This window comes from Camelus dromedarius, chromosome 27, assembly GCF_036321535.1.
Source record: "Camelus dromedarius isolate mCamDro1 chromosome 27, mCamDro1.pat, whole genome shotgun sequence".
Lineage (NCBI taxonomy): Eukaryota > Metazoa > Chordata > Mammalia > Artiodactyla > Camelidae > Camelus > Camelus dromedarius.
The window spans coordinates 19,403,390-19,416,199 of NC_087462.1; the positions used below are offsets into that span (position 1 = coordinate 19,403,390).

General features: G+C 36.4%; 1 protein-coding gene across 3 annotated transcripts in view; it reads left to right on the forward strand.

The window, feature by feature from the left end:
* RANBP17 (RAN binding protein 17) overlaps window positions 1–12,810 on the forward strand; it is a 276,378-nt gene that overhangs the window by 236,044 nt on the left and 27,524 nt on the right. For 2 of the 3 annotated variants that reach the window (XM_031437777.2, XM_031437778.2), the window contains 2 exons: window positions 1,066–1,204; window positions 11,917–12,083. In XM_031437777.2, coding sequence (XP_031293637.1) covers window positions 1,066–1,204; window positions 11,917–12,083 — 306 coding nt within the window. The remainder of the gene's footprint in view (window positions 1–1,065; window positions 1,205–11,916; window positions 12,084–12,810) is intronic. The other variant, XM_064480090.1, reaches the window with a different exon arrangement.

Here is a 12,810-nt window from a genome sequence, read left to right on the forward strand (position 1 = left end):
GGCACCCTCTTCCAACTTTCTAAGCTGGTCTTAATAGAACCACATCTCAAGCCAAAGTTGTCAAGCCTCTGCAATAGAATGGAATGCACATTGAAGGCTGCCTGTACGACAGAAATTACAAAGAAGAAACTTGAGTCGATCAGCCGTGTGTTTTAGACACCTCATTGAGGGAGCTCTTCATTACTGTTGAGGTCCACCCAAAACAAACCTGGGTTCTAGGAATTTCTCTTCTTCTAACAGACAAGCAAACCTCTAACTCAGTAATCTCAAAATAGAGAGTGCTTAGGACTCCCTTAGTGTGCATTTTTTAAATGCACATTTCAAGAACTCATTGCAGAGGCTTTTGTTTTCTGAGTCTGGAGTGGAGATCAGAAAACCACATTTTTAACAAGCACCCCATGTGATTCTTACGGAGGTAGTCTTAATCTCACTTTAATAAATACTGCTCTGGTTTACTGTACTTCTTTGGTATTGGTTTGAGTTTCATTTGAGGTTTTCCAGGTATCTTCCTCATGCACTTACCTTTTACCTATAATGTATGGTAAATACTAAACTATTTACCAAGTTATGATTTAGTTAGATTGGTTGACATTGCATAAATACGGCAGACTGCAATGCCAAATCCTATTATAATAATCAGCAAATTTCTTTGTGTTAAAAAAAAAGGTTGCCTAACCACTATTAAATACAGTTCAGTGTTACCATATTCCAGTTCAGAAAAGTAATTCAGTCTTCTAAATTCCACACTACAGAGATTTTACTTGCATTTTGATTGTTAACCATATAAGGCAAAATTGAAATTACATACTATGCTGTGCTGTAGCTTCAAATTAGGATTTCTAGAGATCAAGAGATTCTTATTAAAACCCTTTTAAATACTGAATTGAGAATCATTATGTCATTTGTTCCATATATTTATTTTATGTATCTGTGATTATGTATTTATGTTTATTTCATGTATGTTTAAGTAAGGCTATAATATCCAGTATTATAAATAGCAATTTTCACTGGACTTTAACTGTCTTTTACTTTCCTGTGGCCTGACACTTAGTATTTCTGTTACAGCAATATAGGAAACTGAGCCAGTCTTATTATCCACTCCTGGAATGTCTCACCCAGGACCACATGAGCTTCATCACCAACTTAGAGCCTCCCGTTCTCCTGTATGTTCTCACATCCATCTCAGAGGGACTCACGACTCTTGGTCAGTATCATGGAGAACATTGTTTTCAGAGGAAAAACTTGATTGTGGTCTCTCAATGTATGTGTTTGTTGAGATGATTGTCCTACAAAGTGGGGAGAGATTTGTGTACCCAAACCGAAAGATTATTTTTTGACTATTACTTGCAAGAGAGGAAATGCTCTTTTTTCATATTTAGATAGTTTATTTTTTAATCAACTTTATTAAGGTATGATTTACACACTGTAAAAATCATTGATTTTAAGTGAACAGTTCAATGAGTCCTGACAAATGTATGTACACAGTCATGAACCACCTCAGCAAGATACAGAACATTTTCATCACCACAGAAAGCTCCCTTGTGACCCCTATGAATCAATCCCTTCCCCCAGTCTCAGCCCCAAGGAACTACTGTCTACTTTCTCTCACTATACTTTGCCTTTTCCAGAATTTCATATAAGTGGAATCATATAACTTATAGCCGTTTGTGTCTGGCCTTTTTCATTTAGCATAATACCTTTGAGATTAATCCATGCTGTTTTGCAAATCAGTTAAAGTTTTTTTCTTTCTATTGCTGAGTATTATTCCATTGTATGGATTTCCACATTTGTTTATATATTCACCAGCTGATAGATAACATTTTGGTGGTTTCCATTATTTGGTTATTTTGAATAATGCTACTATGAACATTCATGTACAAGTCTTTCTGTGGACAAATATTATTTCTCTTAGGTAAATACCAGCATGGAATTTCTGGGTTGTATGCTAAGTGTATATTTTAAATTATAAAAAACTGCCAAACTGGTTCCCAAAGTGATTGTACCATTTTGCTCCCCCCAACAATGTATGAGGGCCCCAGTTGCCCCATATCTTCTCTAACACTTGCTATTATGAGTCTTTTAAATATTAGCCATCCTCGTGAGGGGGAAATGGAATCTTCTTATGGTTTAATTTGCATTTCACTAATGAATGATGATTTGAGCATCTTTTCATGCTTATTTGCCATTCAAGTATCTTCTTCATGAAGTATTTTTTCAAACCTTCTACCCGTTTTTTTTTTTTTAGCTGGGTTCTTTATCTTAGAAGAGTTTGTTGTTTATTCTAGATACAGCTCTTTTATCAGGTATATGTTCTACAACTATTTTTTCAGCCTTGGCTTGTCTTTTTTATTTTCTTGATAGTATCTTCTGAAGAGCGAAAGTTTTCAATTTTTAGGAAGCCCAACTTATTATTATTTTTTCCTACAGTTCATGTCTTTTGGGTCCTATCCTAAGAAATCTTTGCTTTTTAACCCAAGACCATAAAGGTTTTTTCTATATTTTCTTCTAAAAGTTTTATAGTTTCAGTTCTCACGTTTAGGTCTATGATCCATTTCAATATATTTTTTGTATTATGAGATAAAAGCCAGGATTCTTTTTTCTTTTTAACATGAGTATTCAGTTGTTCTAGCTTCTTTTGTTGAAGAACATCCTTTATCTAGTAGATTACTTTGTGCCACTTCTATACTGTCCTAACTTTATAGTAAGTCTTAAAGTCAGGTAGTGTAGCCCTCTAGTTTTGTTTTTCTCTTTTAAAATTGTCTTGGCTATTCTGGGTCCTCTGCATTTTTTACAAGTATTAGTCACCTTGTCAGTTTCTCTTGTTAGGAAAAAAAAATGAGCAAAGAAATATATATTAGGTTGCATTGAATCTGTAGTCCAATTTGGGGAGACTTGACATCTTAGCAATACTGAGTGTTCAGTTCCTGAAAATGCCATACCTGTCCATTTATTTAGATCTTCTTTAACTTTTCTCAAGCGCACTTTTGTAGTTTTAAATGTATAAGCCTTAACCATATGTTGTTATATTTATACATATTTTGTTTTTATGCTATTGTAAATTATATTGAATTTCAATTTCTATTGTTTTTGCTGCCATGTAGAGTTGCGGTTGATTTTTTAGTATGTTGACCGTGTAACCTGTAACCTGGCTAAATTTGCTTATTACTCCTGATAGCCTTTTGTTAATTTCTTAAGATTTTCTACATAGATGTGTCTGCAAATGTAGTTTTACCTCTTCCTTTCCAATCTGTGACTTCTTTTTTTTTCTTCTTTATCACACTGGCTAGGACCTACAGGGCAATGTTAATTGGAAGTGATAGTAGCAAACGTTCTTTCCTTGTCTCCAGAGTTACGCAGGAAGTATTCATTCTTTCACCATTCAGCGTAATGTTAATTCTAGGTTTTTCATAGATATTCTTTATCTTGTTAAGGAAATTCACTTCTCTTGTAGTTTTCTGAGAGTGTTATCATGAATGGGTGTTGAATTTTATCGAATTCTTTTTCAACATATACTGAGGTGATCATGTGGTTTACCTTTTTTGGTCTATTAATGCATTACACAATGTTAATCATCACATTGATGGATAGTTGAATGTTAAAACAACCTTGCATTCCACACTTGGTTACAATGGATCATTCTTCTTACATATTACTGGATTCAGCTTTCTAAAACTTTAGTACATATTTTTTACATTTATGTTCATGACAGCTATTGACGTGTTCTTCTGTAATCCTTCCTTTATAGTTTTCTGTTCTTCTTATCTCTTTGCCTTTTCTTAATGTTGGACTGGGGCCTTTATAAAATGAGTTTGAAAATGTTCCCTCCTCTCCTATTTTCTTAAAAAGTTTGTGTAGAATTGTTATCATTTCTTCCTTAAATGTTTGATAGAATTCCCTAGTGAAGCCATTAGGCCTAGATTTTGCTTTATTAGAAGGTTATTAACTACAAATTAAATTTCCATAGTGGACATAGGACTATTCCAGTTACCTATTACATCTTGAGTAGTATTTGCGTCTTTAAAGGAACTTGCCCATTTCATCTAAAGTTCATCTGGCATTAGTGACATAAAATCATCCATAATATCTTCTTGCTATACAATGTGAGTTCTGTAGAATCTCTAGTGATGTTCCCTCTTTCATCCCTGATGTTGGCAAGGTTTTCTTTTTCTTTTCTTTTTTTTTTTTTTTTTTTCTTTTGATCATTCTGGCTCTAGGTTTATCAGTTTTATGCAAAGAACCAGCTTTCAGTTTTCAGTGATTTCTCTATTATTTTTCCGTTTCTTGTTTCATTGATTTCATGTATGATCATTATAATTTCCTTCCTTCAGTTTATTTGCTTTTCCTTTTGTAGCTTTTTCAGGTAGACTGCAGCTTAGATTGCTGATCTTGGACTTTTTTTTGCTTTTCTAATATACACATTTAATGCTTTAAGCACTACAGTGGCTGCAATTCACAAAATTTTTGTATATTTGGGGATTCTTTTCCATTCAGTTTAAAAATATTTTCTAATTGCTGAGATGATTTCTTCTTTCACCAATGAGTTCTTACGTAGAAACACAAGGTTTAACTTTTAATCTTTTTTTATTAATTCTAGTTTAATTCCATTGTAGTCACAGAATATACTCAGTGACTATTAGAACTTTTGTATTTATTGAATCTTTTTTTGGTTCATTATATTTGGCGAATGTTCCATGGGGAATTTGAAATGAATGTGTATTCTACTGTTGTTGGAAAGAGCATTCTCTAAATGTCAGGTCTAAATTAATTGATAATGTTCAGATTTTCTGTATTTTTATTGGTTTTTGTCTGTTTGTTTTCTTCTTGTCCTATGAATTACCAAGAGAGAAGTGCTGAAGCCTCTGACTTTAATTATAGATTGGCCCATTCCTCCTTTCAGCTCTGTCAGTTTTTGTATAAAGTATTTTGAAGCTCTGTTATTAAATGCATAAATATTTAGTAATGTTATGTTCCCTTGATTAACTTACCCCTTATCATTATGAAATGACCTTGTTTATCTCTGGTACTATTCCTTCCTCTGAAATCTACTTTGTCTGATATTACTAGCCTCTCCAGATTTCTTTTGATTAGAGTTAGCCTCTTTCCCACCATTTCACTTTTAATCTTTCTGTGTCTCTGTATTTAAAGTTCATTTTGGGTAGACAGCAGATATTTTCTGTTGCTGTTGTAACAAATGTTTATGAGCTTGGTGGCTTAAAACAATGTAAATGTACTGTCCTGTAGTTCTTTAGATCATAGATCTGACATGGGTCTCATCAGGCCGAAATCAAGGTGTGAGCAGAGCTATGCTCCTTTCTAAGAGCAAGTCTGTTTCCTTGCCTCCTCCAGCCTCTGGAGACCAGCTCCTGTCCTCTGTCTTCAAATCATAGCAACACCGAATATCTCTGACCATTCTTAGAAACATCTCCCGTTGATTCTGACGTCTCCTGCCTCTCTCTTACACTCACCTTGGGCCCCCCAGATAATCCAGGTTAATGTCCCTATTTTTAGTTCAACTGATTAGCAACCTTAATTCGTCTGCAAACTTAATTATTCTTTGCTGTGTAACCTAACTCCTTTATGGGTTCTGGGTATTAGGATGTGGATGTATTTGCCTAACATACAGCATATAATTGGGTCATATTTTTATGTCAAATCCGATTATCTCTGCCTTCTAAACAGTGTTTCAGCCATTTACATTTAATGTAACTATCTGTATATTTGAGTTTAAATCTACAATATTGCTGTTTGTTTTTTCTTTATCCTATCTGGGCTTTGGTCCTTTTTTTCTGCCTTCTTTTGGTTTGGATTAATTTAATATCTTTTATGTTTTTTATATCCCCTATGAGTTTATTTGCCATACTTATTTATTTTTAGTGGTTTTTCTAGGGCTTACAATCTACACCTTCAAATAGTATAATCATATATTGCATTCAAATAATTGCACTCTACCTCTCTCCCTCTGTCTCCCTTCCTTCTGGAAATCCCCTGTTACATTGTTCAAAGACTGGAGGTGCAGATCTCCGGAACTCTCTCCTTGTATAGTTCCACTCACTGGTACTCTGTCCCACAAGTTCTGGCTGCTGCCTGTTCTCCCCAAATCCCAGCTGTTTCTCTTCAACTCAGTGAGACCACGTGGCTTTCCTTGTGTTCTCCCTTCCTGGACTGTAGCCTAGAAACTGCGATGAGCCGTGAGCTTGAGCAGTTACCTCATTTGTTTCCCTCCTCTCTGGTTTAATAGTCCTGTACTGCTTCTTGTGCAGTAATTGAAAAACGTTTCATATATTTTGTCCTGTTTTCTGGTTGTTTATGGCAGAAGGAAAAATTCTCATGGCAGTTAATCCTTCATGGACAAAACCTGAAGTCTTGTCTTTGATTATTAGTTTGTCTTGACATTCTTCCATCTCATATCATAGTAATACCTGAAGAATTTGAATTAGTTGCAGATGGCTATGTTGTTCTCGAAGTGTGATCTTAGGCCTGGAATCTGCATTTTAACAAGGCTCTCAAAGGAGTCTTAACAAAGTGGCATTATAGAGGGAACACTGAACTTGGGCTTAAGTCCAGGGCTGCCACTTATTAAGGGTATGACCATGTACACACGCTCCGCCTGATGCTGTCATAGGTGTTTTCATATGTGTCCTTCACTCATCTCATTCTCAGAACCACTCTGCAAACCAAAACTGGGTTAAATACGCGAATAGCACCGCTTGGCCTTATTTCCTACTTGACTGTACGCTTCCTACTTGACAGGAACAGTGTCTTAGTGACCACTTTTTCCCTAGTGCCTAACATGTAGTAAGTACTTAATAAATATTTATTGAATGAATTAATTAGGTAATACTATTTTCATTATACAGATGAGTAAGCTGTTGCCCGGAGAGGTGAAACTGCTTGCCTAAGGTCATACAACTAATAAGTGCCTGATCTAGGAGTCTTTCCAACTCTAAAGCCCATTCCTTTTCACGTCGCCACCCTGCCAGATCCACATCATAAAGGTCACAGGTGAATTGTGCCCTGTGTCTTCAAGGCAGAGGATTATTTAGATTATTGAAAGTAACCACTTGGGTTTCTCCTTTTCCAACGATGATACATTTGCAAAGATACATTTATAGGTAGTATTTGGGTTACAAGCAGGTTTCAGTTCCATTGTAGCCTCAGCAGGAAAAATGAGAGGGAGGTACAAAAAAGTTGAATCAGTGATAGAGTAGTGACTTGCCTAATAGGCTTAACGTGATATTAAATTTTTTTCATTAATCATTCACTACCATTTTTAGTTTCAGGCCCTCTATAATTTGGGAAAACAGACAGGCAAATGAGAAAAGTGATTGTATTCTCCATCATTTTAATCACCCGTCCACCACCACCACCACCTACCCCCATAGTCTTACATACAGAGACCAAACACAGAGCTTACAAAAAAGCTGCTCTTAAGAATGACTCTCAACTCATTCATTTAATAAATATCGGTTATGCACATGCTAGGTACCAGGTACCATTCTAGACCTTGGCAGTACTGAAGAGAACAAGACAGATGAGTTCTCTACTCATGTGAAGGTTTCATTCTAATAAGGAGAGATAAACAGTAAACACACACACACACAGGAAATTGTCCAGTCATGGTAAGTGCTTAACAGAAACGTAAAATAAGATAGTGAATAGGGAATGTTTGTCTGGCTTTTGTAGAAGAAGTGATCAGGGGAGGCTCTGAAGACTGATGTATCAGGGATGGGGGTGCGTTCCAAGAAAGCAAAGGATGGCACAAAAGGCAAAACAAGGAAAGGCGGAGGCAAGTGAAAAACTGAACCAACTGGAAACCACCAGAAATTTCCCCCTCAAGTTGACTATTAGTAAAATGTTCATTATTAATAAAGAGAGTATGTTATTTTGAACACATACTTGAATTGGATAGAATAAATATTATAAATATAATATAGGAGTAAAGCAATCAGGAAATACTTAGAAACTTAGAGACCTTGTACATTAGTTTCTCCCACCAAAAACATGCTAAAGAGAGAAGAGAGCTGTGAGTTAGCTAAATGGGAGGCCAGAGTTGGTGTTTAGGGATTGAAGTAGCCAGGAAAACAAACAGGAAGTGAAAAGAGGGAAACCTAATGTTGGGCACTGTGTTACAGTCTTTACCCACTTTCTCTCATTAATCTCTCAAAACACCTTGCAAAGTAGGTAGTATTAAGCACACTTTACAGAGGTGCAAATTGAATCTTCATATAGTCAAACATCTAGAAAATACAGATTCAAACCTAAATGACCATACCAGCCAAATATGCCTTTTGTTTCTGAAATTGCCTTTCACACTATTTTTCCAAGACCTTCCTCCTCCCCTCTGCTCTGGTAAGAAATTGTGAGTCAAAGCCAAATTTCTTCTCAGCTCCATTATCATTATTCTGACTCTCAGTTGAGCAACTCTTTCCCGTACAGTTAACTTTTCAGAACAGCTCTCTGTGTTGGGTCTTAGTGAGCAAGAAGGCTGTGAATGCTTCCTATGGAGACCAGTTGTAGGAGAAAAGGAGTATTTGGTTGTTTTCAGTGCCAAACAAGTTGCTAAAAAGGACAAAGTGCCTATTAGGCTTAAAAATTCTATCTAAAATTGTCTATCATGAGTGAAAAAATTCTAAACACCAAGAACTAGAGCAAAATATGAAAATTCATGACTTCTGCCCATCCTTCTATATCAGGAGAGTGTTCACTGTTTGAATCTCACACAATTGCTTGAGCTGCAAATAAAGAAAACCAATAATAATACATAATCCTCAGCACTATTCATTCTGTTTTCGATAAAACGGCCCATGATCCTTATGATTCCACACTTTTCAGTCTACCCTGAAATAACATTCATCCTTTTCAAAGTCCCCAACCATAAATCAGCCATAATGGAAGCTCTTCTTCGTGCTTTTATTGCAAGGATGTATGCTCCAACCTTCATGTCTAAAGTGTTTACCTGGCTTTTTCATAGCTGACTCAGTAGATTGGAACCTTTTAATGCAACCTGCGTGGCATGTGGTCACCAAATCTATGTGAAGTCTTTATAATTTTTGTATGATTGATAGCATATTGCTCTCCACTGGTGTGGGGAATCATATCTGTTTCCTACTTGCTTCCTTTTTGTGCATGTTAAGTTACTTAATCCATTTACTTTCATGTTTGGGACTTCAAAGATAGAAATGTGAAGGAAAAGAGAGAAGCAAACAGGCTCAACAAGTCTGTGCCTGACTCTTAAGCCTAAAGATTTTCCACTACATTATATATTACCTTCCAGGATTATAAAACCAAACCGTCCTTTTCTGCACAGTAACCCAGTTAGTGGGGGGAGAGAATCAGTCAATCAAGCAAATGCCACAGCTTTAGGAGGAAGTAAAAGCTCCTTTCTTAGAAGCCTGTAGCTCCACAATTTCCCAAAACTATCGTCCATGCTCATCTTTTAGACTTCATCCAAACCCTCATGATCCTGCATCAGCTACAATTATCCTCTATTTTAAATGCATTCGTCTGTCTGTGTTTAAAAACTTGCCCCCAAACCTTCCATTTTCTATGTCATTTCTCTCTAAAACAATGTATGCTAAAGTTTTTAAACTATTGTATTATATTGATTCTAGTGTTATTACTAAACAAAACTCAAGGCTTAAAAAAAAATTTTCTCAGATTAGCTTTGCCTACCCATTCTTTAATTAACTCAACTAATACTTCACCTCCATCACAGGCACACCTGTCTCAGAACCTCTGAGATGAGATGAGTAAGAAAGTAACTGTTGCCTTTACAGTGTATAGTCTGCTCCCCAGCCCTACTCTCTCCGTCTCTTCCGAGTCTACTGTATTTGCCATTTCTTAAGTGCCCATCATGTTTTCAGTGGTTTGTCTGTTTCTGTTATTAATCATAAACTCCCCAGAATCATGTCCATATGTTGCCATTAGCCAAAAAATCTGGCCATTGTCATGCTCTGAGTGAAAACCATGAACTTTAGATAAGCTAATTATCTCTGAGCTTCATTTTTCTCACCTGAAAAATGCAAATAAGAGCACCCACTATATACAGAAGTGATTAGTAGAAGTAGATGAAATGATTTTTAGCATACAAAGAAATCATGTCACTTACTTGCTGAAAAAAGACATTCAATAACACCTCTGTTGCCTTTCAAATTAAATGTGTATGTCTCAGCCCACCACTGGATGCCCAGGCTTTTTTGTCAGCCTTCTCTCTTATGATTCTTCTACACATTCTTTCACTCAAATGTGAATATGCCCCCTCTTTTCACCTTGAGGGCAAATTGGTAATAACTACCCCCGTTTATTTTTTCCTTTCCAGTTTTATTGAGCTATAATTGACATATAGCACTTTACAAATTTAAGGTGTGCAATGTGATTTGACTCATGAAATGATCGCCACAGTAAGTTTAGTGAACACGCATCATCTCATATAGATACAAAATGTTTTTTAAAAGAAAAGTTTTTTTTTTCCTTTTGATGAGTATTCTTAGGATTTACTCTGAACAACTTTCATATAGCATACTGCAGTATTAGTTATATTTATCATGTTGTACATTACATTCCCAATACTTACTTATCTTACAACTGGAACTATAACCTTTTGACTGCCTTCATCCAGTTCCCCTTCCCACTAACCCCTGCCTCTGGTATCCACAAGTCTGATCTCTTTTTTTATGAGTTTCTTTGTTTTTGAAGTATAATTGACCTGCAACACTATGTTGATTCCTGGTGCCCAACATAGTCATTTGATATTTCTGTACATTACAAAATGATCACTATGGTAAGTCTAGTTACCATCTGTCACCGTACTAAGATACTATTATTGGCTGTGTTCCCCACACTGCACTTCATACCCATGACTCATATACTTTGCAACTGGAAGTTTGTACCTCTTAATCTTCCTCACCTATTTCTCTCATCCCCCCCTGCTCCTCTGTCCTCTGGCAACCACCTGTTTGTTCTTTGTATCTGTGACTCTGTTTCTCTTTTGTTGTGTTTGTTCCTTTGTTTTATTCTTTAGATTTCACGTACAAGGGAAATCATATGGTATTTATCTTTCTCTGTCTGACTTATTTCACATATTACCCTCTAGGTCATTTGTCTTCTAACCAAACATAAGCTCACAATAACTATCAGTTTTTTTACCATGAGAATTTCTAGTTATTTTCTTATTCCCCTCTGCAAGGTATTTTATAAATGATCAGAAAGGTTAATTGGCTCTATCATAGTAACAACACAGCAAGTAATTGGAAAAGATGGAATTTGAAACCAGATTTTTGTCTGGCTTCAAAATCCATACCTTTTCACCATATTATGTGCGTTGTGCTAATCTCTCCGTGTGAAAAAATGTCCTTCCTTATGTTTAACTGGAATAACTTTTCCAAGCCCGTCTCATATGCTGCCTCCTTCACCAAACTCACCTTGATCCTCATCCAAATGCAGTGTCTCCCTCAAAACTCTCACAGCAGCGTGTCACTCATTTTTACACAGCATTGGACTTCAGTGACTTCCGTACATGAGCTTGTTGACACCAGGGTGGGGGTTTCCACTGAAGCAAAGTACTTTGCACCAAGTTTATGCCCTGTTTCCCCTGAAGCAGAGCATTTTGCACCAAGTCAGTATTTAATAAAGTCACTTGAATTGAACAGAGGGTCATTAAGGTCACATAAGAAAAATTCTGTCCAATCCAATCCAGGAATCATTTAATTCCTGACACGTCTCTATGCCAGATCCTGTTGTGGACGTAAGGTTTTAAGAGATAAACAAGGCAAAAATCCCTGCCGTCAAGGAATTTATAGTTTAATCAACGTGCTTTGAAACCAGAAAGTGTTGTTTTTTTTTTTTTTTAATTGCGGCATTGTCATCAGATGAAACACTTGACTAATGCAAGTGAATCTTCATTTGTTGTTCACACAGATACAGTTGTCTCCTCCAGCTGCTGTACCAGTTTAGACTACATCGTGACTTACCTCTTCAAGCACATAGCAAAAGAGGGCAAGAAGCCACTTCGATGCCGAGAGGCTACGCAGGCCGGTCAGAGACTGTTACATTTTATGCAGCAAAATCCAGATGTCCTGCAGCAGGTAACTGGTGGTTGGTGATCTGGTTTAACAGATGAGAGTTTCCCAAAAGCCAACCTGGTCTCTGAATATCTCCTAGAGCAACTGGTCTTGCCAAGACTCTGTACCCGTTAATCTCTAGGAGTATTTTCCCAGAAGGTAGGGTAGTACACTGGCCTCACAATTACCCACCCGCAAAAAATCTCTGAGTCATTCATCTCACTTCAGTGAAGCTAGAATTCAAAAAGAGGATAGCGCCTCAAGAGACAAAAGAAATAAAAGGCGAAGCTGGGACTAGAAACAGTCAAAACAGTGAACCTCGGATTTCATTCCTGGAGCCTCTAATGATATCATCTTAGGTTAGCCTTGTGAATACGCTGGTATGTTGGGAAACTTCCATTTGCTGGGCTTCTGGTCTGTGCCAGGCAACTTGCTGGGGACTTTCATTTATAATATCATTTTCCCCATTTTCAGATGAGAAATCAAGGTTCAGATAGGTCATACTCCGAAGAGCATTTAAGTAATAAGTAATAAAGGCACAATTTGTTTATTTTTAAATGTGTTTTCTGACTAGCTAATATGAATTATGTCCAAGTTTAATATTGTTTTTTAAATACTCACTTCTGCAAACCACAGTAACAGCATGCATAAAAACAAATATATATGCCAGAAACATTTCAAAGAGAATAATACCATTTTGCTGTGGAGATACCATCACTATGATATTTTCCAATTCTACTAAATTTGGAAA